The sequence below is a fragment of the Pseudopipra pipra genome, chromosome 3 (assembly GCF_036250125.1).
Source record: "Pseudopipra pipra isolate bDixPip1 chromosome 3, bDixPip1.hap1, whole genome shotgun sequence".
In the NCBI taxonomy this organism is placed as follows: domain Eukaryota; kingdom Metazoa; phylum Chordata; class Aves; order Passeriformes; family Pipridae; genus Pseudopipra; species Pseudopipra pipra.
Genome location: NC_087551.1, coordinates 81,088,949 through 81,114,389, shown reverse-complemented (window position 1 = coordinate 81,114,389; position 25,441 = coordinate 81,088,949). Strand labels below are relative to the sequence as shown.

Sequence of the window (25,441 nt, the reverse complement as noted above, 5' to 3'; positions counted from 1 at the left end):
GGTGAAACCTTTTCTCAAGACTGAAAGTTTCCCAGCTGCAAGAAACACTTCCTTTCTTAAAGAGATTGTATCTCTGTGAAAACTGACTGTAGAAAAATTAATTTGGGCCTTTCACAGTCTCCCAGGCAGAAGACTCTTAACATGGCAGACTCTCCCATTTGTGAATCATATTAACAATCAAACGGCTGGATGTTGCAAAGAGATACATGTTGTCAATAAGTTAACAGGTTATCATGATAGGTGAGCTAGTAAAAAGAAACATACATTATTAGTGAACAATGCCTGCTGCTTTTTGCTCTGTTAACAGGACACCACAAGATCAAAGCATCATTAGACACTGCCACATTCCATAAGTCCTAGTATAAGACATATTTTTTCTTCCAATCTACGCCAATGCCTCTGCTACCTGATGACAGGCACTTTCAGCATTAATAAGCCAGGCAAATTTCTAATGGGGTCTTTCAGAAAGTCTCTAAACCACCCTAACGTCTAAGGTATAGATGACTAAAGACTTTGCAAGGATCCCAGTTTCTATCCTCAGAATATCAACAGTAACTTCAACAAGCTCCTTAACCCCAGGCAACAGCAGAACAGGAAGCGAAAAGTTCATGGCAGCAGTTCCCCTGCTCTCAAACAATGCTCCTACATACAAACAGGGCAATAAAGCTGGTCTGTCTCCTAAATGGATTAACTGCATAGTGAGCTGCCTTTCAGTCTTACAGTCTGACAAGGCATTTCGGGTTTGATGCTAACTTCTCGTTACAGGCCTTTTTTATGAGAGTGTCCCTCACCCCTGTGCTCCACTCAAAACTCTGCCAACGCTCAGCCAATGTATCTGTGACTTGGCACAAAACCTCCTTTTGAGTTGCCCACATCCTGATGCTCAGGATTTCTCAAAGGAATGAGCTAAGAAGCTGATAAAAGTTATTTCTCTGACTTTCTGTATTTTCTGGATTTTTGCTTTTAAGATGTTTAACAACTTTGCAATACATTATCAAGAAAGCAGACTGGATGTTTGTAAATTTGACAGCAGGAAATGTGAAGAATCAGGAGCAATATGTTTGATTTTGTTGGGAAAAAGATGAGAAGTTTAATATTTGCACTGGGGTTCTCTGGAAGTAAAAGAATTCAGAAAAGAGTACAAAGATTCTACTCTCTATCCAAAAAGGTCATTTAAAGGCTATTTATTTCATTCATGGCACTACCTGTATCATGGGGAAAGTGGAAACCAAGAGGTTTCCAACAAAGACTGAAGAGCAAGAAAAAACAAAACAGAGAGATCCATTTTTTCAAGCTCTAGAATGCCGATAAAGTTTGTTGGCAAATTTACTGAAAAATTTTTAGGTCTTTAAGAATCAAGAAGGCATCCAAGAAGAAACCCAGTTAAGCTTGCCACTATTTACTCACTACTTAAGAGGACATTTATTCTCTCATTCCCTTTTTTTTTCTCACAAGAAATTCCTGCATTAGAGTTTGGATGTGTACAATACATGTCATCTATAAATGATCTCTACCTTTTGTATGTAGCCAGTGCATAGCTCTAAGGAATAGGCTATTCAATCCTTAAACTGAATAATTTAAACCCTTAAACTGGAATTCTCCTCCACATGTGATCTGATTTATCTTTACAATCTAACATTTTTATTGCCACAGTGATTGAATTAGCATCACCTTCTCAGCTTAGAATAACTCTGATGAGAGGTGATAGCCTGCACTGGGGTTAGTTGGTTGTTTTTTCTCTACAAGCGACACAGACTTTCGTAAAGTATGATGGGCAAAGCTTTATCTTCATGCATTTTTCTTTTGAAAGAACACAAAAACAGCCATTACCTTGTTTGGGTATCCCAGGTATATCTTCAAAAGTAAGTGTCCTCAGTGAAGGTCTCCAGAAGGCATAGGACTCTACCAGAGCTTCCAGTCCCATTCTATTTAGAACAAAAGAACCAAGGTGGCATGAAAGCAAGCTGTATTTTGTCACATATCTCTGGATACTCTACCTCAGAAACACATAAAAACTAGTAACATTCCAGGATAATTCTGAAGTTGATTTTGCTTTGTAGAAAAGAGCCTTATATCCTATCCATGAGATCACCGAGATCTGCTACCACTGGGCTTGCAGCAGACAGAGTTTTCCAATTCCATAAGTCTGGCTCTCTATTTCAATATTTTGGGCCTCTTGAGAGGGCTATTTGAGTGGGGAGCCTTGGCTAAATGTTAAAATGTTTTCCTAGTATGATATTTCCTTAAGAGATCATTCCTCTGCCTCTAACTGCCAGAGGGATGTTCTATTTCTGCCTACAACAAAGGTGATCCACTGACAACTTCTATTAAAATAGGATTCCCGTTCATTACTGATGAGCTAGAAAATTACACTTAGAACATGAGCAAGGCATGGGTGTACAGCTCTTTTGCCACTAAAATGTATAAAGCAATGTTGTGTCTCAGTTATTACGTGCTGAGCAAAATGCTCTTACAAACAAAAAATCTTCAGCGATTTTCTTTCAACAATGTAATGAGAAAATTGAAATAACTGGGTAGATAGTTCTGGCAGACACTATTTATAAAAATCTCTGTTTCTGAAGGTAAAGGCCCATTTGTTTTCTGACAATTATTTATGAATAATGCACCTCAGAAGCATAAATACTCAGAGGTATAATTTTGCTGTTATTTTTGGCTGCTGGGCCTCAGAGGCCTGTTAAATGTCAACATCGGGTACACACCAAAAACAAGTGCTTGCCTTTGAGCAGTAGCACTCTGTAAACTCGAATTATGCAAATAGCCCAATTTGAAGCAACCAACAGGTTCTGATACTGCTCCTTCCCCACTGCATTTCCAGCAGGAACACAAATGTGTGTCAGGAAACATTTATAAAGTATTTATTAGCTGAACCTGGACTAAAAAGATAGCCTTAATTTTCTGCAGTAACGGTGAATTTTCAATTCTAGTTAAAGTGGAGATAAAAGCCACCTCCTGGAGGAGTGCAGCCAAGGCGATAATTTATACAAGATGCCTTCGAACAATTTCCACTTTTTATCACCACCCTAATTTGCGCTATCAAATGGCCGAGTTTATTTAACAAAACAGTTATGTTTTTCCTGAAGTATTTAAAGGGAGAAATTCTGGTCCTTTCCTGAGTAAATGGTTTTATAGGGTCAAACTTAAGGCCCAACTGAAGAATGAAACTATTCTCAGCACATAAATTCTGTTGCACTTTGCAAATGCACGGGGAATGCTTTTAAAAGGTGAAGCTACTGATTTCTGTAAAATAGGCTGTGAGACTGAATGGGAATGACCTGAAAGGGAATATTTTTAATTAAACATGCAATTTAATTATTGCATGCAGCAGTGCAGAGTAAGATAGCTGCAATAATTAAAGCAATATTGAAAAGCTGGATATAATTTTACCACAGTATTTTTTTAACCTTTTGTTGCTGTCTGAAATACGCTAATGATAAACACACCAGCTACAACAATGAAGATAACAAAACCTTAACATTTAATTTCAATATGTATTAATCATTAGTTGAGTAAACCAATAGACATTTTCCTTGACAATTAAAAATCTGAGCTGCATTCTCAAACACTCCTGTTCGGTACCACAGAGACTATCAAAGAAAACAGCAATACTGACTTCAGTAAACCAATGTCAATTTGCAATGGACAAGAATTTGCAGTCACTTCTGTAACGACTGTGTTTGTACAATAAAAGCATTCAGATCTCATCTAAAGGCTGCTCCAAAACATTTTACAGAGGCTTGCCCTTCTATCAGGACTGGCCTTCTTAATCCCTTTCCATAAAACATAACTGTCTTTCAATTAAAATATCCTGCTTTTTTTTTAATGCCTGAACCAAACTATTCCTAGTAGTCAAACCTAAAAAACCTCTCTGGATATCCCCAGTCCTACAACTGGATCTGTGTGGTTGCAGATACCGAACTCTTACAGCACTTACATTGTCCTCAGGTAATACCAGAGCTGTCCTGCTTCATTAAAACCTGTTCAAAACTGGTTTCTGAACAATTCTTTCCATTCTATTTTAAAGGGAATCGTCTCTTGTTTTATATAACATTATGGAAGAAATTCTAAATCCACTTAAACTCATCTAATTCAGAGGATCAGGATTTCACACTTCTTAGGAGGTTCCTTAGTACTTACTTTATAGTTCTGCAAAAAGCAAGCATACCAAACAGAACAAAACATGGCTAATTGTTTCTCGATAGAAGACAAAATCTCAGACATACTGAAAAGATACTTACAGTGAATTCCTGTAAATCTTTACAACTACCCTACTCCTTCTGTAAGTATTCATCTTCTAAAAACTACTCGTTTGCTGTCCAGTCTCAATTTTTATGTAACTCAGGTGGAAGCAAAAAACAGGCTTTAATGCTGTAGCCTCTGCTAACAGAGAAGCTCAATAAAAGTAACTATCGAAAAGAAACTCTCTGATCATTCCTGCCAGTACACTGTCTGCTCCTTTCTCTGCAGGGATAGGGCATAAATATAGCAGCTGTAGACACCAAATGCGATGTGGTCACTGGAACTGATGTACAATATACACCATAATGAAACACTGCCTTTTTTAGCTGAAACGGTTTAACATACAATTCATAGCAGGCTTAAGTAGTTTGCATTAAACAGTCTTTGGATAAAATACCTCATCAGCACTGGCAGCCCGGACTAGACCCAAGTCTGCACTTTGCACTACTCAGATTTCCCATTGCTATTTTCAAAGATTCACAGATTGAGAGAGAACAAGCAATTAATCAGTTCATCCACAACAGAAGAAATGGAAACCATCCTTATTTCAAAGTCTTTTATAGCCTACTAGGAAAGGCATTCACCTAGGAAGTGGATTTAAAACTCCTTAGACTAAAAAGACACTTGAACACAGGTCTCCCACCTCCTGTGCAAGTGTACTAAACATAAGGTTACTGCACAAACCAACTTAGTTTTTAAGAGAAAACAACAAGCCATTCATCCATACTAAATGCCACTTACATGCAAGAGAACCTGGGCTTATAGTTTGACAATGGTATTTGCAATTTGTGTCTCCAGCCAGGAGAAAGAGGAGATTTCAAGAGCAGCCTGAAATCACAGACCCGAGCATGCATTAATTCCATTTGCAGCCTTCATGGTATGTCACTGCTTACACTGAAAGGAAACTTGAGTACATGCGTCAAGCCGAGTGCCAGCCTGTTTTTGACCTAGATGGTCAGAGGAGCAGGAATGAGAGCTCACCACAGAGAACATTGCTGGGAAATCTAAGTGCTCCCTCCAGGAGTCTGAGTTCTCAAATTAGTTTGTCTGTAGATACACGTATTCACCTTGAACAGCCTTCACAAAGTGATTCTGTGAGCCTGTGAGCAGTAACAAGCCCACGTCCTTCCCAACACCTACCTGTTACGACCCGAATCTCTAAACCCTTTGGCGAATGGATTCCTATCAATCTTCAGACGAGTTATCTGTGAATATGATTAGAGAAATTATTACCTGTAAATTCAGCTGAATAGCACATAAAATGACTCTTCTGAAAGAATTAAGCTGACAGTAGAAACATCTTCACATTTGCATGGTTTAAGATGGTTGTCCTGAAACATAGCAAAATAAGGTCCAATTTTCTGATCACTACTTTTGCAGATCCCCAGAGAAACTAACACGTATTTAATGCTGCCAAGTGGCAGGCTGGAACTATTGAGCAAAATCTTCCGGCAAATGTCATTCTTCACCCAAGAGAGTATACTGCCTAACTGCAATAAAATTTAAACTAAATTTTATTTCTGTACGAGTCAAGAAGAAAATGTGAAAAAACAGATTATCTCTAGGTTAATATCCTCCACAAAAAAAACCCAAAACCAACACCACCACCACCACCCCCCCCACACCCAAACAAACAAAAATATCCCAGCAAAACACTCCCTACTCCAAATACTTGTAATTTATTTGAAAAAAATCAGAAAGGCACCAAATAATTATATTTCAGTAATTACACAGTTCTCGTACTCTTCCATTTGTAAAGATATCAATGCATATATAATTTCAAAAAATACAGCTGCAGTAACTTACATGGAATTAATAAAATGTCACAACACTAACTATGATGTCACTATGTATGCTAACACTTAAACAAGTGGTAATAAGAGCCAAACATTGGAGTGATGCAACCTGCAGTTTACTTTGGACCCAGATAAATTGCCATTAATAATATAAGATGAATGCAGTTAATGAAAATGACTGCAACTTTCTTTAGACCTCTGTTGAGGACCTGGGAGTTTTGAAAGCACTGGAGTCAGGAATAAAAGTGCTTTAAAAGTTCTATCCAGACATGTATCTACACTTAAAGGTACAGAAACCCCTTTAAAAATTACATTGCTCTTTGCCTTGTTCTTCAATGCTGTATTTATAATTAAGACACCATTAGACATGATAATTAGACTGTGTGATCCCCATAATAACAATGATTTTTTACATACAGCATCAAGCCCATGTGGCCTCAAGTCTCAGCTATAGCCTCCAGGCGCTGCTGCAATGCTACCACTGAAAGCTGCTTGCAGCACAAAAAATGTTTACACAACTTTATTTTAATAAGTAGTATAATGAAAGTATCTGCTTTTCTCCTATCTCTTATGTCCCTGGTCTGCTCTGAAAAGCCTGTAAAGTGCCAAGCAGATAGCCCAAATTACCTGTTGATTTTGGTATGCTGTGACAGTAGTGAAAACTGTCTCTGGAAAGGAGAAGGCTTTCACCCCTTCTCCTGAAGGGATAGGCTTGACAGGGGACAGATCATCACCACAATCTTTTCGGATGACATGGACACGAGGCTGATATTTATGCATAGAGTGAAGGATAATCTATGCAGTCGTGAAAGGAAAAAAGATAACATTTATTAGAAAGGACGCCCTGCTGTTACAAGACTAATAGCTTTTTGGAACAGATTAATGGTATGTGTTTACCATGCCACTTACTGGAAATGAAATGTTTTCTTTAACCTCTGAAGGTTCTTATTACAGTAGTCTAATCCCTGTGCATTTATGTTATTGCCAACCCTAAGCATTTAAAAATTACGACTCAGGAGCTCCAAATTCAGAGACTGGCTTGATTGAAACTGACTCCAAAAAAAAATAAAAAAAAAGAAAGAAAAAAAAAAAAAGAAAAAAAAAAGAAAAAAAAAGACAAATCCAGAGTGAAGTCCAGGTCCCACTGGAATTATCAAAGTTTTGTCACTTTTTTCCACTGAAGTCTGAATCTGATCTAACAGATTAACAGCAGCAGAAATTTGCCTTTTGTTTTTGAAACCTTTGGGATATGCTAGTGGAGCAATATTTTCTCCTTATATCCCAAAGGCTAGAAACAAATCTTGTCTGGAACACAAGCTGAGACTCTCACATTCTGAAGAAGCATAAACTTGAGAGTAAAATGATACCAAAATCCAAACCCCTAAAGTGTTAATAACAACTAGATTGATAATACAGACAACGAATATCCATTAACAAACCCCTCCCAGCATACAAAAAATCAAAAATAAATTATAGAAGTATATGAACTCATAATGCATAAAATTAAACACAAAAAAACCTTTTGGTACTGCACCTAAATTTTAGAGGAGATTTAAAATACAGAATTTTTCCTATATTTTACTCCATTTCAGCTAACCACTATTAAAATAGAAGATTTCAAGAAAAAAAATAAATTGGAAGTTCAACTATTATTGTTGGAAGCCTTAAGAAATTAGTAACTCAATAAATAAATACTCCTATGGCTATTGGCTTGTGGAACCACTAATCAGCATTCTGGGGAAGCTTTTTAATTTCCTGCTCCTTGAGTAGCCTCAGAATGTGCGTGTGCCCAAGTACTCAACAGAGCCCCTATGCTAGACACCATGGAAGTTCATTCATCCAAATGATATAGAGGACATTACATTTATTTGGATAAACTAGAGTTTGGCCATTTTAATACACTTGGTCCTGGCCAGATGACATGACCCTGTTTTGGATAAGCCAAGTTTCTGCATAATCAGGGGTTTTATTAGCCTGTGAGTACGGTTTTGAAAATGACATCACAGGCTCCAATTAATTTGCTCAGGGAGTGCCCTATGGATGTTCTCATATGAAGCCTTTTTCCAGTTTCTGAAATCTTGAACAGAGTAAGATTTTTTTATCATGCAAACGTGTATTCTCTTTTACAACACTCATTTCAACTCTCCACTGGCAAATATCTACAAAATGAAAATGCAGAGAGGACAGGACATTCCTGACCCTGTTTTCCTATGAATATCCAATGATACCACAGGAGATACTGGTGCAACAGAAAAAGAAATGATCAACGAAAGGCATTTCACTGTTCAAACCCACTGCTATTTGCCTTGCCATTCGCCTAGGTGCCACTGAGCATGCCATGTTCTGCTCCCACACAAACTGATTGACCCCATCAGCTCTGTGGTGCAAGCCACCACTTGCCCACACAGCAGTGATAACCCTGGCAGCTACAAACAGCTCTGCTCATGTAGCTGAACAAGGGAAATCAAAGAAACATGGAGAGGAACACCTCCCACTGCTTATCTGGGTGGCTATTACAGCTAAACTGATCTGTGGCATCTCTTAAGAGCAACCTGTCTGGCCTCTGTCCTATACTAAAATTTCCTGCACTGACACACTGCTGGCAGCTAGCAAATCCAAAGCAATAAATTTTTTTAATTGATTTTGTACTATGCCTTATAATGATGGAATCTTTGTTAATGATCAGAAGGACTCTGAATTCTAAATAAATAATACATAATTGCAAAGCCCTGGTGAATTAAAGAGCAACACTACGAAGATATGACATAAAAGGAGAGGGAGATGAAACATCCACTCCGAAAACAGTTTAGCTGTATTATTCTAAGCATCACCTAAAGCTACTGCAAAGAAAAAGCTAAGGAAAAGGAGATTCCGGCTTTTCATTTCACAGTGCTTGCATATTTAAAAGCACAAACGGGATCTAACAGTTTAGCTTCAGAAACAGCAACTTTCCCTTCATAGCCTTAAAATCCAATAACAAAAACACCAATCAGAAGTCCCACTGTGTTCCCAAACATGAACTGGCATTACTTTCAACTCACAGTTGAAAAGCCTGCCTCTCTCTATAAACCCCTCACAGGGCAAGACCAAAAAAACTTCATGGGGAAATAAACCTCTCCCACCAAAAGTAAAATTAAACTTTGCCCACAGCAGCTGCCAAGAAATCATTATCAGACGGAAAACGCCGCAGCAGGAAGACCACAGGTAGGTGGCAGAGCAAAGGTGACCAAAAGCACCTGTACACGCACAAAGCTGGGATTACCTTTGCAACATGGCTTTTGAGAGCTGCTGCCACGATGAGGCCTCAGAGCTGACCATGAGCACAACCATCACAACCAGAACAAGTGAGAGCCGAATGCTCCTTCACAGGGGAGATTCCAATCCTCAGGCAGCTTGGCAGTGCCAAGACTACACAGTTACCTCCCCACCACCACTGTGGTCCTTGCTGCTGGTTTTACTAAAAATCCTCTTTCATCCTCTCTCCAAAGCACATGCAATCAGGCTTTCTGCAGTCAGGGAAGTGTGGGGCTGAGGAGCATGGATTTCCTCTTGACTAGGACAAAATCTGCAAGTGCAAATGCTGATGTTTCACAGCTTTTCATTGTGACAAGAATATATAACTACCCACTGACTGTAAGCAGAGCTCACTACTTGGAGCCAAGTCTGGGCAGAGTAACAGTCCGCCTCTGCTTCCAGCCTCGCCCCACTTTCAAATGGGGAAAAAAAACCACCCCAACCACCAAGGAACAATTAACACGCTAACAGCCTCATTTTCACTAGAAGTTAAAAGATGTTCCTCTGCATCAAAAAATACTCAGTTGAAAAGCATGGAAAATAGCATAAAAAATATTGACTTTTCCCCTCTACTGAAATTGAGATTAAAAACTGCATTGAAACAGAAAAATCAGCCAGCTCTAACCAGCCGGAGGGAGAGACTGCTTTTACAATGCAGCACTTAGTCCACAAATGAGAGAGGGATGAAAGGCATTAAAAAAGAGCATCCAGACCATGCACTACTCCACTTCTCAGTGACAACTGCAAAATCCAGCTTTACTTTTCCTTGCCATCACTATTTAGATGAAAGACACAAAAGCCACAGTGTGTGTCTTAATGCCTCTATAAGAACACAGTATTTCCAAAGTAGGGAATTCACCCTGGAACTTTCTTTTGAGATCAAAAACACACAAGGAAAACACATCCTTACAAATTTTGCTTGATCTTCTCAAGCCTGCAAATGAAACCCATATATCAGAGTGTCCTATATGCAGATGTACTTCAAAATCTCTCCTCAAAACAGAGCTATAAAATTGCATCCGCACAAACTCCCACTCAAAATACTGTTGGAAACAGCAGCAGGCAACAAGGAGACTGGAAAGCACTTGAGCAGCAAAGCAAGTCATCTTAGAGATGGCTGATCTCCTTTCACAAGATGCTAACCTCCGAGCAATACACTGCAAGGGCAGCTGGCCACCTGGAACTACTACCACAACATAAATATTGCTTAAGAATACTACTTAGTGCCTGTTTCCAACTACTGTCCCCATTCCCACACTTCTCTCACAGATTCTGACAGTTAATACTCTAACATAGGTAAAAAGCTCTGGATTGTTGTCATGCAAGCTCCCTACAGGACCAAAACCTACCCCATGGATTTTAACACAAAAATTCTGCAAAGGTTTATGCCTTTGAGGAGCACAGGAAGAGTAAAGGAACAATTTCAGCAAGGATTAAATTACCAGAACCAGAGAGCAGGGAAAGCACACCCAAAGAACTAAAGCCCAACACTGCTTGGTAGAGACCTCGCCAAGGTTTCTCTGAGCCACTCTGCCTAAGTAGGAGAGGAAAAAACTCACTTTCTAATAATATAAAATATACTTCGTGTCCCATACAGGAGTGGAAGAGCCAGAACACTTGATGTAAGAACAAATATTGGAGGGGCAGTAGAGCCTTGACCCCTGGTTCTTCTGATTCCTCATCCCTCCCCTGCTAGCCTCTTGAGAGAAATGGTTCCTTCCTGCTTATGAGAAACAATTGCTTTTCATATTCATCACAAAATATGATTATTCGTTTTCCATTATTGCCAGAGGCATTCAGAGGCTACACAGCTTTTTCAATACAGCATTCCACACTGCCATAGCTTTAAAAGAAAAAATGTACCCATTGGAAAAGACACTTTTCTGCTTTCTGCTTTTGCCTTTTCTGGTAATTATGAATGACATGTTTGCAATTTCCCAGATTTGAGAAATATGAAATTATTTTACAGTCATCCTTCTTTTGTCCTTTTATTTTAATACTTAAATTTCTACTTTGGGAAGGAGGGACACTGCCATAGCTCTGAATCAGTTCAATGTGTCTCAAATCGCTGCACTCGGGTTTTGCTTCACTCATTTCCAAGTCGAAATACTTAACTAAAGACCAGAAAATTTATATCCCCTCATATTATGAATAATGGTGTGCTGTATACACTACACAGGTTTCAGTTCAGAACAAAAACAAAGCTAAAATCTAGAATGGAAAAATACAGTAATACAATTCTCTGCATAGCTAAGATTTCATCACAGGGCAGTTTGCAACTGCAAGTGCACGGGTAGACCACAGTACCCATGTATCGCCCTTCTGAAATGAGGCAGTACACAAACCAGCTGGCCTGCTCACTGGTGGAAAAGCAACACTTTACCCATTTGCATCCACTTCACTTTTAGAGCCCTTATAATAGACTCACGACTCAGAGAAAGCAACTCCCACTCAAGAGGAGTCACAAATACACAAATGCTGGGAAAACTAAGGGAACTTAGTGTGCTAATCCGGACTCCAATGGACACTGCCAAATAACACTCCCTAACTGTAATTCTGGAAAGAAGCAATATAAAACATCTTTCTTATTAGCCTAAAGAAAAGCACTGCTAACATAAGAGACATGAATACCCCCACATTTCTTTGAAGGAAGAATAAATTAAAATTATGAATATTATTATACAAATGGAAGGCTTTTTATCTTTGTTATCGTATTTGCTACCTCAGCTCAGCCACTCTCTTATATTCCTGCCTTTGTTAATCTCATTTGCAAACACAAATGGGGGAAAAAAATCTCATACTTAAACTTAGACTATGCATTAACAAAATACCTGGTTCAGTGTCACAGAGTTACAGCTACACAAAAAGATGCATGTATCTTTGTACTCTGTTCCAGGTATGTTTTCTTTCACTCCCTTCCCTGAAGCAGAAACTATCCTGCTTAATAAATCGGGTTATGCTAAGGACAATGGAATCCACATCCTGTCTCGAAACTTGCCTCCAACATCTTAAAACTCTACCATTTGGAACTTGATGCTCCTTCTGAAAGGATGCCAACATTTGCCATTTATTATGGGAGTTTGTAAAATCAAAGACTTCATCCTGACTAAAAACAATTCTCCTTTTTTAATTATTTCTTAAGGTGTCAAGTAAAACTATTTTAGGGATTGCTGGAATGATACTGGCTTACATCTGTCATGTTTCAACAGTTTTGAAGAGAAAAGGAAATATTAACATAACACATTTTGTCACATTAGATAATGTCATAACTAAACAATTTAGAACTTGCAAACAGAACACTCATACTGCATACGTCTTCGCCAGTTTTTTCAGAAGTAATGAGCCTCAGCTGTGAAAGGGTCTTGCTTCATAAGGTATGTAATAAATCATCATCGGAGCAAACCCAGCTCCCATGTTGTTCGTTTTTGACTGCAATTATTAACACCTCGTGGGATTTCACACAAATGTTTAGGTTAAGAAAATACTTAAGTGTATTTTTATTCATGTGAAGTTATTACACACTATTAATGTTTCTTCTAGCCACTTGTGAATTTAAGCGTCCTTTTCGATCAGAGCAGAAGTTGCAAGTAACACGCTCGGTGGGAAAACATGAGAGCAATTCTGCCCCTTTGTATTAGGCAATTTAACCTTGTAAAGTCTTACTGTGCAGAAGGAGTTCTGTTTTTGAGGGCGGGGGAGTAAAACAGCAGGGTCTAATAAGCAGTTAATTATCGGAGCAGAAAGTAAGCAGATTTTAGACCTGGACAGTAAAATTCCAAAATAACTTTGAAAAGTCAAGCCTATTTCTGGCACCCTGAAGCTGTACGTCAGAGCCTTTCAGGGCTGAGCAATGCGCCTACATATAATACTGCAGAAGAGCAAGTACTCACATGCCCTTGATCATCCAGCTCGTTATTGGTAAGCTTCAGTTTGTCAAAGCTGATCACTTGTCTCATCCATGTCTCCCCAGAAGCGGGTGAATCAGGATGAATATAAACGCGAGGCGGTACTGGGGAGTCAGCATTACCAGCGACCATCCACTTGGAGCTATGATAAACATACCTACAAAAGGAAAACAAATACCTATAACCACAAAATAATTCATCAGATCCATTCAGTATTAATACATTAGGGCCCTTGCATACAGCAAGAACCCATCAATCATCAAAACATGAAAGGACATAATTCTACGTAAATAAAAGCAATTTTTTTAGTTTCAAAACATAGTTCTGGCACCTGCAAAAACGAGGTTAAAAACCATGCTCTGATTTGACCTAAGTCTTCCTAAAATCAATCAGTCTTAATACTCCACACTGAGCTTTAAGCTGGTGTCAATTCATTGATTGCTACAGCTCTGCTCTGAATAGGCATCAGCAAAGAGGGAAGAATCTGGTCCTTCATTTATCAAATCGAGTAGTAATTCCATATTTGGAAGATTTAACATGTTGAGTCTAATATAAGAGTCTATAAATAAAGCCATTGAAGGGAAAGAACACTATGATTGGGAAAAATAATGAAAGTATGTCAAACTATGCTCCTGATATTTCCACAGACCATATTAATTGGCTTGAATAGTACTGCATAAAGGCTTAAAAATGAAAACACAGAGTCTGTATTTCATTTGATAGGCCAATGCTGACAAAGTAATTTTATAGTAAAAATAGCGCCTACTTTGGTAGAAGATTTATTTTGAAGGCGGACATTTCGCAGAGCAATTTAAAAAGCACTAATTGAAAGTCATTTTATTCAAGTACAGTAAAATTCCAGTAATTCAGCTATATTTTTAATAAAAACAAGAAAGACTTTATCAAATATATTTGTACAATTCAGCTCTTTATTAGAAAAACAACATAATCGGAACAAAAAACTGAGTGATCCAATGCACGTATCGGTTCATACAATTCAGATCAAACTGCATAACTAAGATATGGAATGGTGGTGAAATTCTCTCCTGGGGACAAATTCTCAGCCCCAGATCACTGTTATAACATTTTCCATTTATTTTGTATTTCTGGGTTTATATGCTTTCCCCACAAAAGTAAATAAAGTTATAAATACACATAAAACATTTTGAGCAACAACTTAAGCTTCCAAGTATTTACAAGGTCCAGTTTTCCTAGAAATCTGTACCTAGATATAATTTTCTTCATTTACATTTAGCTTTGATATCTGCTCTGTCAGCTAAAGACTAGGCTCTATGTAACTGCTGTCATGTCTATGAAATTTAAAAATTTGCAAGACAGTTTGTAAAGCCGCACAAACAGCCAGAGTTAAACTAACAGTCAGTAATAAAAAGCACAGCAAAGAATGAATTTTACATCAAGTAAAATTGTAAAATTAATATTTAGCAAAATAGCTAAAAGTGTGGTTACTACATAACTACAGAAATTTATATCTGTCAACTAAGAAAATACCGCCCTTCATACAACTCTTGTTAAGTTACTTCAGCTGAGCACCACGTATCATACTGGGCAGACAGTGCAGGTCATTATGACTGTAATTATTTTAAATGAAATTAGGTTTAAATAACTCATATTCAATATAACTGCTTTTAATTTTTAATATTAACATTTTAATTCATTTGAAATTATTATGTAGTTTTTTCTATGAATTTAGGAATTGCTCAGACCTTCTAGGAATTGTATGTTTAGATTGTTAAGTAAATGCACACATGCAACACAAGGCAAGAAAAGATTTTCATTTGAACTGTACTGCATTGATCCAAAGAAAAAAGGCATTCTTCCTCTACGGTACAGTCAGTAAAGTCTCCCCTAACTGTATATGCTGGGCATCCTTAGCACTGCTATCTGTCCCTTTTTGAAAGACATAAAATCTAAAATGGTCCTAAGAAAGATCTTATACACCACACGAGAAAATAACAAAATAGAAGTCAATGAGTTAAGTACAGGAAAAACACAGGGCAGTGTTTGGTTAGGAAACAAAGCAGCATTCCTGCAGAACCAACCTTTTAGTCTTGGTCTGAAATACTTCTAGTTCTACAATTAAATCTGCAGTGGTTTTCCCTACATTATACTAAGTATAGGTTAAAACAATCAAACCAGCAATTGGTAAAGACCTGATCCTGTCTCCGCTGAACTACTTTGGCCAGGCTCCCTCTGGCTACTATGGGATTGCATTTGTGAAGCAACACCTACGAAACGACTTCAACTCACAACAGTAACTGCTGCGGGCTCAATCCTGCAAGCATTTCTACAGCACCAGAGGCTTCTGCAGTGTCTAACTAGCTCCCTCAAAAGACTACCGTCGAAACAGTGAGAGCTTTAGCTCTTCCTACTCCTAAATGTTTGAAGAACAGCCTCTTTGGTTCCTCACATTATTTTTCAGACAATAATACCATTAATTCTTTAAAAAACAGTAATTAGAAACATTACCCTTTTTAATCTAAGGAACCAAATATCTCAGTGATAAATAACTTTTAAATTAAATTATATAATCAGTTTCAAGCATGACAAAGAAAACTTATACATAGTTAAATCAGACATCCATATTAACATACTAACATTAATATTATTAATGTTAATGCCAATGAGCACTAGAAAACATACATTTTCTTATTTATTTGTTAATAGAAAATAATTCCCACTAACAGAATGAGGAATATAATATGGTAACATTTCCTGACCACACTAGAACTGCACTCTGAGAGCCAAAACCCAAGCATCTGCCAACAGTACATACACAATGTGAGGCAAATATATCGTAAAGAGCTTCAACAGAAATCTTAGTTGCTTTTGCACACTTGCCGCAATGTTTTTGTGTTGTTTTTTTTAAATGCACTAGGATGAAAATAGAAATCTTTACAGAGAGTTAAACATGATCTTTTGCTAATTTATATCTTGTTAACATTTTCTTCCCTATTTGCTCCCTACGGCTTGCATCAGATATTTTTTGCCTGAAAGTCACCATACCTGTATCTTTTGTTATCCACTGGCACAATATCCATAGCAATATAATACTGCTGATGTGGGTCTAAACCTGAGATCTTCACTCTCATCGCGGGAAACATCCGCCTGAACATGGAAAGAGAGAGGTCATTTTTAATACGAAACAGACTCGGGAATGGTTGTTTAGAAAAAGTAACCGCTTCGTGGGATTTTTCTCGTTCTTCCTTTTAGCCTACAGAGTCCTTTTGGACGATTATAGTTACATAGCCATGAAATGGCCCATTCGATATGTCAAAACAGATTTCTAAAGTGCATTTACTGGAACAATGCTTCGTATGTTTGGGGATACGCTTTGGGAGTAGAGCTATTACCACATCATTTCAACTTTATTGTTAGACAGTAAATCATTTGGTTTTGAGACTTTACCTTAGCAGTACACGCATTTAAAGCCCGTTTGAGATATTAGTTAGAAATGTATTCCTGGAGATATGCAAACACCACCTCCACTCAGGAAGACCAAGTCGTACACAGAAAGGCAAATTGCCACTGAAGATTCAACTCATAGTAGAAAATGGTGAATCGTTCTAATATCAGCAAATTAGAAAGCTAAATCCACGGTGATACAATTATGACACCGCAAGGATGCAGTTATAAAAGCCAATGTGCCATGCTGTAACCCAACAATATGGTCTTTATTGAGACGGGACTTCCTGTCTGCAACTTACTAAAGGTGAAGTGCGAGAGCTACTCTGTCTTTGAAAGGTATAGTAAAACTTCTTTATTGAAAGCAGAAACGAAACTACGAGCTCATTTCTGGGAGGGAAAAAAAAAAACAACTAACTCCCCCCCACCACCAGAAACCTCCCAAAGCAACACTAAAACAAAACAAAAAAGATCACAACCCAAACGTTGAAGATTTAGACCCTTCTTTGGAGAAAATGGATTAATTAACCAATGAGGTGATTTTAACATAAAAGTGCCCTTCTTAGCTTGGCATGCCTTTTATCAGAAAACTTCATTCTTGAAGTCAAATTTAAAAAACCAATATCCTACTGATGAGCTGACTACCTGACTGCAAGCTAATAAAATACTTTTCTGTATTTTATAAACATGAAAACTATTCCAGTTTATTTAGTATTTGCTGCTGTCCTAAAATATATATATATATGTATACACGTATCTATAAAAATCAATTAAAAGTCGTTACTGGAAACAAAAATCTTATCTCCGTCATTTCTGAACAAGTAGGAGGGTAAAAACCTGACTGTGATTAACTGTTTTTTGCTGTTATTTCAGTGCACCTGTAAGATAAAACAGAAAATCTCCGACTGGACTCTCTTAAGACAAATGTTGCTTTGTGCTGTTTAAGAATGCGTTTCAATCATTAATAAAGCCCCTCTGAAAATGTAGACGGTAGCATATGGATTCAATAAAATATGTTTTTCTAATTTCTAATAAGTTCAGATACTTTTATACTACCCAGGTTTTTACCATGTGTATCCCCTGGAAACGGAAAAAGCTTCCCCCCAGAAGGGCACGACACTCCCAGACCTCGCCCTAATGAACAGGAAACCCGAAACGCCGCATGCTCCCGTGCCCATCCAACATTATCGCCATCTACCTGCCTCGTAAATCTGGGGGTTCCCCCGGTTTTCGCCCGCTTTGATGTGCCCGCCCGCCCCGGGAGAGCGCGGGTGGCGGCCCCGCGGTGCCCGTTACCTTCCCGCCTTGGTGATGATCATCTCGGTGCCGATCTCGTGGAAGCGCTTCCAGAGCTCGGCGCCCTGCAGGTCCACCCGCGGCGCCTGCGGCGTGGGCAGCGGCGACCCGGGCCTCGAGCCCTTGGGGGAGCCGCCGGGGGAGGCGGGCGGGGAGGCCGCCAGGAAACCCTCCTCGCAGCCGCCTGCGGAGAGAGCGGAGGAAGCGAGAGGGTCGGGGGAGCGCGGACCTCGCGACCAGGAGGCTCCCTCAGCCCCGGCCGACCCGAGGCCGCGCCCCGCGGCAGCGACCGAGTACGCCGGAGCGGGCCCGGGCCGCATCCCTGGATCCGGGGCGGGGGTTGACCCGAGTGCCGGGGCCGCCCCAGGACGGCCGGGCTGCCGGGGGGTCCCCGACGCTCATCTCGGGGACGAGCCACCCCCGGCCCGGGCCGAGGCGGGCGGCAGCGAGTCCCCGGTGCGGAGCCGGCGACGCATTTCGTTTGGCCACGGACTTCTGCCCCCGCAGCGTGAAACGGCGCTCCCCTCCACACACAGTTATTTGCACGCACATATATGTGCGTCGTGTGTGTGTGTATATATATGTATATGCATACACAGTTATATATGTAGTTGCATATGCACTCTTAGCAGCACACATACATTTATGTACTGTATAAGCGCTTTTTCCTTCCCTGGGAAACAGGCCCCGCCGCCGTCGCTCCCCCGCGCTGCGGCACCCACAGCCCCGCCGGCAGCCGCCCCGCTCCGTGCAGGGGCCGAGGAGCGCCGCGGGCTCCCACCGCCAGCGCCGGCGGGAGGGGTGGCGGGCGCCCATGCAACGTGGAAAGACAGAAGGAATAACGGGGAATCAGAGCGGCAGTAGCGTCTGGGGAAGGGGAGCCCCAGCCCAGCCGAGGAGCGGGGGCGCGGGCAGCGGCGGGGCGCGGGGCGGCACTCACCGGCGGGGGCGCGGGCACCGCAGCCCAGGTCCATGTCGCCGCAGGTCCTGCCAGCGGCAGCGGCGGGGGAGCTCTTGGCGCAGCAGCCGCTGCCCCCTTCGTCCTCCGCCGCCTCGTCTTCGCCGCCCAGTTTCCGCCGCTTGGGCTGCCGCGGCGGCGGCTGCGGCTGCTGCTGTTGCTGCTTCTCGGCCCCGATGAGAGCCTCCACGGAGAAGGCGTGAGCCTTGAGGCTCATGGTGGTGCCTGGCGAGGACCGCCGCTTGTCGGCCATGCCCGACACCCTACAGCCCGCGCATCCAGGCGCCCCGCGGCCGCCGACACCGGCACCCGCGCCCGGCCCGCCGCGCCGGCCGCCCTCCCTTCCTCCTGACCGCGCAGGCAAGGGGCTGGGACTTTTCCTCGCCTTTCTTTTTAAATCCGAGTTATCAGCCAAGTTTTTTTTTTTGAGGGGGGGGGGTTGTTTTGGGGTTTTTTTTAAGTGGAAAAAAAATCTATTCCTTTCTGCAGATGCGTTCCTTCTCTCCCCCTCCTCCTCCTCCTTCTCCTCCTCCACGTTCTGCCCCGTCTGATGGGGCAGGCAGGACTGACATGGGTAACAAACGCTCTGCGGACACAAATTAGGGCTTGTAATTGAAATTTGTTGCCTTGATCTGTCAGCACTTCCAGGCAGGAGACCTGTGGGAAGAACTCGCTCATTAGTGTCACTGCGGCGGCGGGGGCCGGGCGGAGCCGCGGTGCGGGGGCGGTGCGGCCGGGCCGCCCGCAGCCCAATCAGCGCCGCGCCGGCCCCGCCGCCCCGGCCCCGCCGCCCTTCCAGGGGGCCCCGCCGCGGCGGCCGGGCGGTGAAGGGGGGGTGCCCCACCGTCCCGCGCCCGCCTCCGCCCAGGCCGAAACAGCCCCGTGCCCCCATCCCGCGGCAGATGCGCCCCGCAATGAACGTTAATGAGACCCCCCTCCCCATTCGCGTCTCCCCCCGAAACTCAGAGGGAAGGGAAGCTCTCCTGGAGCGCAGCGTCTCGGTCGGGAAAACCGTTCGGACGTTCAAAAATGACGTTGTGCCCTGTCTTGCGTTAAGGATTAGGAATTATTGGTGTTACTCGGCTGTGCGCTCGGAGATTCATCGCGTTGTTATTCAAACTCTGGCTGCAGAGAGGTTCCAGCGTAGCATCCACAACCCACTCTAAACCCAACCCATTATCGCCGAGGCTGCAATAAAACAAGAATTAAGCTGAACCTTGTATGAACATAGATGCATCCAGCCACAGCAACTTTAATAATAATTATATTCAGGTGCATAGAATAGTTACGGGGAAAACTCTTTCGTATCTTTCCAGTGAGTAAAACTATTAAAGGTTTGGGAACAGATATTCTTTTCTTTGCATGTTCAGGGAAATGAAAAAAGGTTTTGAGATTTTTGTTGTGTTTTCTTTTTTTTTTTCTTCTCTTGTTGAGGCATTTTTTTCTTTTTTTTTTTTCCCTCAGAAATAAATGGAGTGAGGTGCTCCGTTGAAAGAAACAGAAGAGAAACTCTCCAACTGTAAAAAAAATGGGGCAAATTTCACTTTTAGGGGACTAGGATCTCAAATTCACTTCACTGTTTTGGGCAACAGAGAGAAGGAAATTCGTGGTGTGGTTCGTCTGTGTCACAGCCTTGGAGGTCCTATTCGGGCCGTCGAGTGACACAGCTGAGATTTCTGATCGTAATCTAAAACGGAAATAGCTGCCATTTAGGAGACATAACCGTTTCCACTATCGCATTTTACCTACCCGTAAAATGCAATTTTGTTCCTAATTTCAATAGCTGTTTCGTCAGAGAATGTGAGGAATGGGCTCACTAATAAATACACCCTAGAGAAAAATTATCCCTTCAAATAAGGTTATCAGCGTTAAAATTGTAAATGTGCTTTCCAGACCTGAAAAAATTAGGTATGTGACAGAAAGATAATTAATTAAAGAAAAAATAAAACAAAACAAAACCGAAACCGCAGTAGGAACACTAACGCTCTCCACATTGGAAGAGATGGCAACTTGTCTAAGATTCGTCACCACGAAAAAAATTCCCCTGCAGTGGCTGTCGCTCTGAATTGATAGGGGAGAAAAAAATGCTTAATGCCTGTCACCGACGAACAGTGCTGCGGAGTTAGTTTATCTTTACATTAAATCTGGGACATATTAAGTGTTCCGTGGTCTAAAGTCTGTCTGCTCTGCCTATTCCAGCCGTGATTGAATCTGAAGGAAATCAGATGTGCAAGAGTGATCGAAACGTGCTAAGCTAGAGAATCTTGCAAGAGTTTAAACGCCGTCGCGGTGGGGATGAGATCGATAGGGGAGAGGAAGGAAGGAAATGGATGTTATATGTCCGAGAGCGCTCCGGCAGCCCCCTCGCCATCTCCGACGGCACCTTCCGCCGCCCCGCTCCGCTCTCCTGGCAACCGCGGCCGCCGGGCCACACGCCACACCGCCCGCGGTGCGACGGCCCCGGCGGGGCCCGCGGGAGCAGGTACCAACTCCGCCGCCGCAGCCCGGGGCGGTGCGGAGGAGCGCGGTAGGAGGAGGGCGCGCTCCGCGGCGGCGGGGCCCGGCTTGCGGGTGGCGGGGGCGCGGGGGCTTTGGGGCGAGGCTGCGCGTCTGGAGAAATGCGGCGCGGGCCCGGAGAGCGGGGCAAGCCCCGAGCCGCCGCAGGGACCTGCCGGTGCAGGGGCGAGTTGCCCCCCTCCTCCGCCGGGCTCTCTGCGGCTCGGCACAACGCCGGCGGGGACGGGAAAGAAGCGGCGGGGCTGCCGCGGGGGTCCCGGAGAAGCCTCTGGGCACGGAGCTGCTGATCTTGCCCAGTTTTTATTCTTTTCCCTCCCCTTAGAACCAGCTGCCGCGCGTTCCCGCCGAGGAGACCCTGACCCTTTGCTCCGCACCGCTCCGCACCCCACCGCGCCGCACCGCGGGGTGCGCGCAGCCCGCCCGCCCTACGGCGGAGGGACAGATCGCACGTATTGTTTATTGTTTATTTCTAGAGGGCGGGAGCTTGTTGATTTCTTTCCTCCTCACTAGATTTCTGTAGGTTGCTGTGTGGCATGGTGTTTTCATTTCTTGACTTTTTAAAATAAATGTTTGGATTTAAATTTATCGAACAACCTGTGATCCATATGTCTGTCCGATTAATTTTTTTATGGGATGATGAAAGAGAGAAGAATCTCTCTATATAATGATCTGCTAATGGAGTAATATATGGATCCAAAACACCTTTCTGGGGTTACTTTTATTTCTGGACCTTAAAATGCACTCCGAATTTTAAGGCGATTGGGTGAGGTGCTGCTTATTTGACGTAGGACAATCACATATTTAGACTTCCAAGGGGAAAGAAATACTGTTTTTCACCAGAAAGGTGTTTTCCTGCCCTTCTTTCGAAAATTTCGAGTGACATTAAAGGGATGATTATGGCCATGTTTTGTCATTCACAGTGTGATTTCTGCAAATCTTTTCGAACATTGAAACCGGGTGCCACCAGAGAGTAAAATATCCACAGCATCCTTTTTCCTTCAAAGACACAATTTTCTGTAACTTCCCAGCAGGGACCCATAGGAGCGGTCACTAAGGAAAACATATTTATATCATTAACCGCTTCTTCCCGCCCCCCCTCAAGTGAGCTTAATCGCTTCACCCTAAGGAGACGTGACATGTAAAACTGACAGCAGGTAGCTGACGGCGGCTAGTCAGTCAAGCATTATCAACTGAAGAAAAATTACAGACGCCAATGAGAAAGTCGTCTGCAAACTCCGTTTCTGTGCATACCAAATGCACCTTCGCCCCCGTCCCTTTCCCTTGCTCTTGCTTGCTGGTGTCGCGTGCTAATAACCACTTCAACTTTCCTATAACGGGGTGAACGGCAAGCCTAGAGCGACTGTCCCAGAGATACAGATGACCTTCAAAAGAGGGTCGAGAGAAGGTTAAGCGCGGCTTAAATTTAAAAGAAGCAGGAAAGCCCCCTGAGCCCCTCTGGCCGCGGCGGGGTATTACAGCCCACCCGTTCCGTTCCGCCGAGTACCCTCCGGCTAGGCTGCTTTCCCCCCTGCCAGGCGGGCTGCAGCCCGGCGGAGAAGGTGGCACCAGGGAGTCGGCACGAACGGTGGTCCAGAGCGGCGGCGGGGCTCTCCATCGGTTTCCGATGAGAACGGCCCAGACCTTGCTCCCGCTTGTGTGTGCCACCTTCCGCGGGCGCATAACGAGCGCGGCTCATAGCGAGAGGCACGGGCGGTCCCAACTCATCCCACGCCTGGCCCAGGCCCACGGAGCCTTGGTAGCCCCCTAGTACTCGTCTCGGACACACTGCCTCGTGCACCCGCCCGACGGGCTTTAGCTTCGAGGCCGAGCTGGGACGAGAGGCAGCGGGGCCGGTTTCCCACCACTTGAGACTCCCTGGGCTCAAACTGGACAACTCGACTGACGGTTCCCACAACAAGGGGACGGCGAGGCCGATCCGGACTCAGCCTCCAGGACCAGAAAGCATGCAGCATCCCGCTCCTTGCTCCTAGCTCAGGAGCCGAGAAAAGGGAACCGAGCCGGGAAGACGAGGGCAATCCCTCGCGCCCTCATCGCACACTGAGCCCTTTGCCGCCTGCGGTGACCCAGATTTAGCCCGGACCGGGGGAAGCCTCGTTGCGACTGTTGCCAGTCGCCCCGAAGCCAAGGCAGGAGCGTGTCCACGGCGGCGGAACGGCGGCCCTCAAACAGCCGCCGCGAGTGGAGTTAGAGGATGGCTAATCGGTGCGGCGTGGCACATTTTGTTCCCCCTTCAGCACCGCGGCGCACTGCGCCGTGACGGCCGCGCATCGAGGAGACGAACGGGTCGGGGCCGGCTCGCCGTGCCCGCTGACGGGGAGTCCGGTCCTATGGCCAGGAGCGCGTCATCCCCCGGCCATCCTCACCGGCCTTTCCCCGCGAACCCCAGCAAGCTCCTCGGCACGGCCGTCCTTGCCCGCCGTGCCCCCGCAGTCTCAGGTCTCGTTTTAAAACTTAGGGGAAAAAAGTATTCGCTCCCCTGCTGCGGAGTATAAATAAGATCAACGTACGGAAATAAACGCGCAGCCAACCGACCGGCTTTCCGGACGGGTGAAAATGCCGAGAAAATGCATTAAAGAATTGAAAACACAATATAAAGGCATCCATGATAAAATTGTAAATATTCTGGTGATTGAGTTTTATAGCGCTTACATTACTATCTTAATTTGTAATAACGCAGCCACGAGTATGAATAATTTTTAAGGAAGTCTCCAGTCTTTAATACGATGCTCCCACTTACATTTATTGTTCGTTTCAGACAAACGATTTTTAAAAATAGCCTTTTTATTACTCCAGTCACAAAATAGACATTTGCAAACCCTAAATGAGAGTTGAAGAAACCTCGGGCTTTACATTTTTTTATTGCTTTTCTATAAATTTAACTCAGATTTTCAGTATTGTCTCAGGAAAAACGTGAAAACGTATAGAATTAAATTAAATCAGGTAACCTTAAATCACTATAGTTTAGGGTAGAGCAACTAATTGGAAATATTTATGTTTGCGAGACTGAGATTTCAGCAGTAAAAAGATACAGTATATCCCCTTTTTATCATAACGTGAGTATACGGGAACGTTTATATCATACCATTGTAAGAAATGATGTGTAGTTAAACAACATTTTTTAAGCAGGGCTTGTGTCTTTATGGCAACCCTCGGTCTTTAGTCAGGGCTAGTTCTCATATTACATGAAATGTACTTTAAGAAGTACTACCTGCTCCAGCTGTCCAGGAAAAACTGAATTATGGAACTAGGAAACATATGGCAGTTGCATATTGCATGAGTAAGGTACATATGAAAGTTATAAATTTCTTTTTTAAGTAACCATTGTAAACGCATTTTTATAGGTTTCACAGTATGTATTACATCTGTAATTTTAATTTTTGCAATATACCTTTTTAAAGATACCTATGTTTTCTGTACTCTAGGGAAGGAAATGCAAAGAGACGTTTACGCGTAAAAATTGCTGCGAGCAAAACAAACAAGCCAGGTAAATAAACGGGGAAGCGGAACTTCCTCACAATGGAAAGGACACTATGCCATCTATTGGCAAAGCAGTTATTTACAAAGCTAAGGGTACCCAAGCGAGTATTTTCTCTTCTTTCAATATTGCAGAATGTCGCAGTTGTAGTTTCTCTGTATTATGACAAGAAAATGAAGACATTTCCATGGAGGTCCAGTGGAAAAAAAAAAGTTAAAAATAAAAGAAGAAAGCAAAGACAGTTAGTGAATTTATACCTCATTAATTAGAGTTCATTAACTCACAGGGGGATTTTGCAGCTAATTGCAAACTCCCTTCTTGGAGCACCCGAATGGGAGCAGTTTAGCTTTTTCGATTGTTTTATTACTGAACCGTGTCAAAGAAGGCGCTTTTTTTTTCTTTCTACCTTTTTTTTTTTTTTTTTCCTGTGTTTTTAATGCAAGGTTACTTAAGGACTTAATGGCCACGAAAGAGCCCAGCGGGCTGCTTCAGAAGCTGA

General features: G+C 42.7%; 1 protein-coding gene and 1 long non-coding RNA gene across 6 annotated transcripts in view; one reads left to right on the top strand and one right to left on the bottom strand.

Moving 5' to 3' along the window:
• The window catches only part of TBX18 (T-box transcription factor 18), a 45,233-nt gene extending 25,606 nt beyond the window's left edge, over nucleotides 1-19,627 (bottom strand). For 2 of the 5 annotated variants that reach the window (XM_064650056.1, XM_064650055.1), the window contains exons 1-7: nucleotides 18,912-19,627; nucleotides 17,972-18,155; nucleotides 16,277-16,378; nucleotides 13,238-13,409; nucleotides 6,681-6,848; nucleotides 5,398-5,462; nucleotides 1,831-1,925 (exon numbers count right to left, since the gene is read on the bottom strand). In XM_064650056.1, the coding sequence (XP_064506126.1) occupies nucleotides 1,831-1,925; nucleotides 5,398-5,462; nucleotides 6,681-6,848; nucleotides 13,238-13,409; nucleotides 16,277-16,378; nucleotides 17,972-18,155; nucleotides 18,912-19,182 (1,057 nt within the window). In that variant the 5' untranslated portion in view covers nucleotides 19,183-19,627. The remainder of the gene's footprint in view (nucleotides 1-1,830; nucleotides 1,926-5,397; nucleotides 5,463-6,680; nucleotides 6,849-13,237; nucleotides 13,410-16,276; nucleotides 16,379-17,971; nucleotides 18,156-18,911) is intronic. The other 3 variants (XM_064650057.1, XM_064650052.1, XM_064650053.1) reach the window with 3 other exon arrangements.
• A 259-nt stretch (nucleotides 19,628-19,886) lies between these two features.
• On the top strand, nucleotides 19,887-24,085 carry LOC135411898 (uncharacterized). Its single transcript, XR_010429374.1, has 2 exons — nucleotides 19,887-21,411; nucleotides 21,769-24,085. It is a non-coding gene; the product is annotated as an uncharacterized LOC135411898 (long non-coding RNA).
• The last annotated feature ends 1,356 nt before the right edge of the window (nucleotides 24,086-25,441 follow it).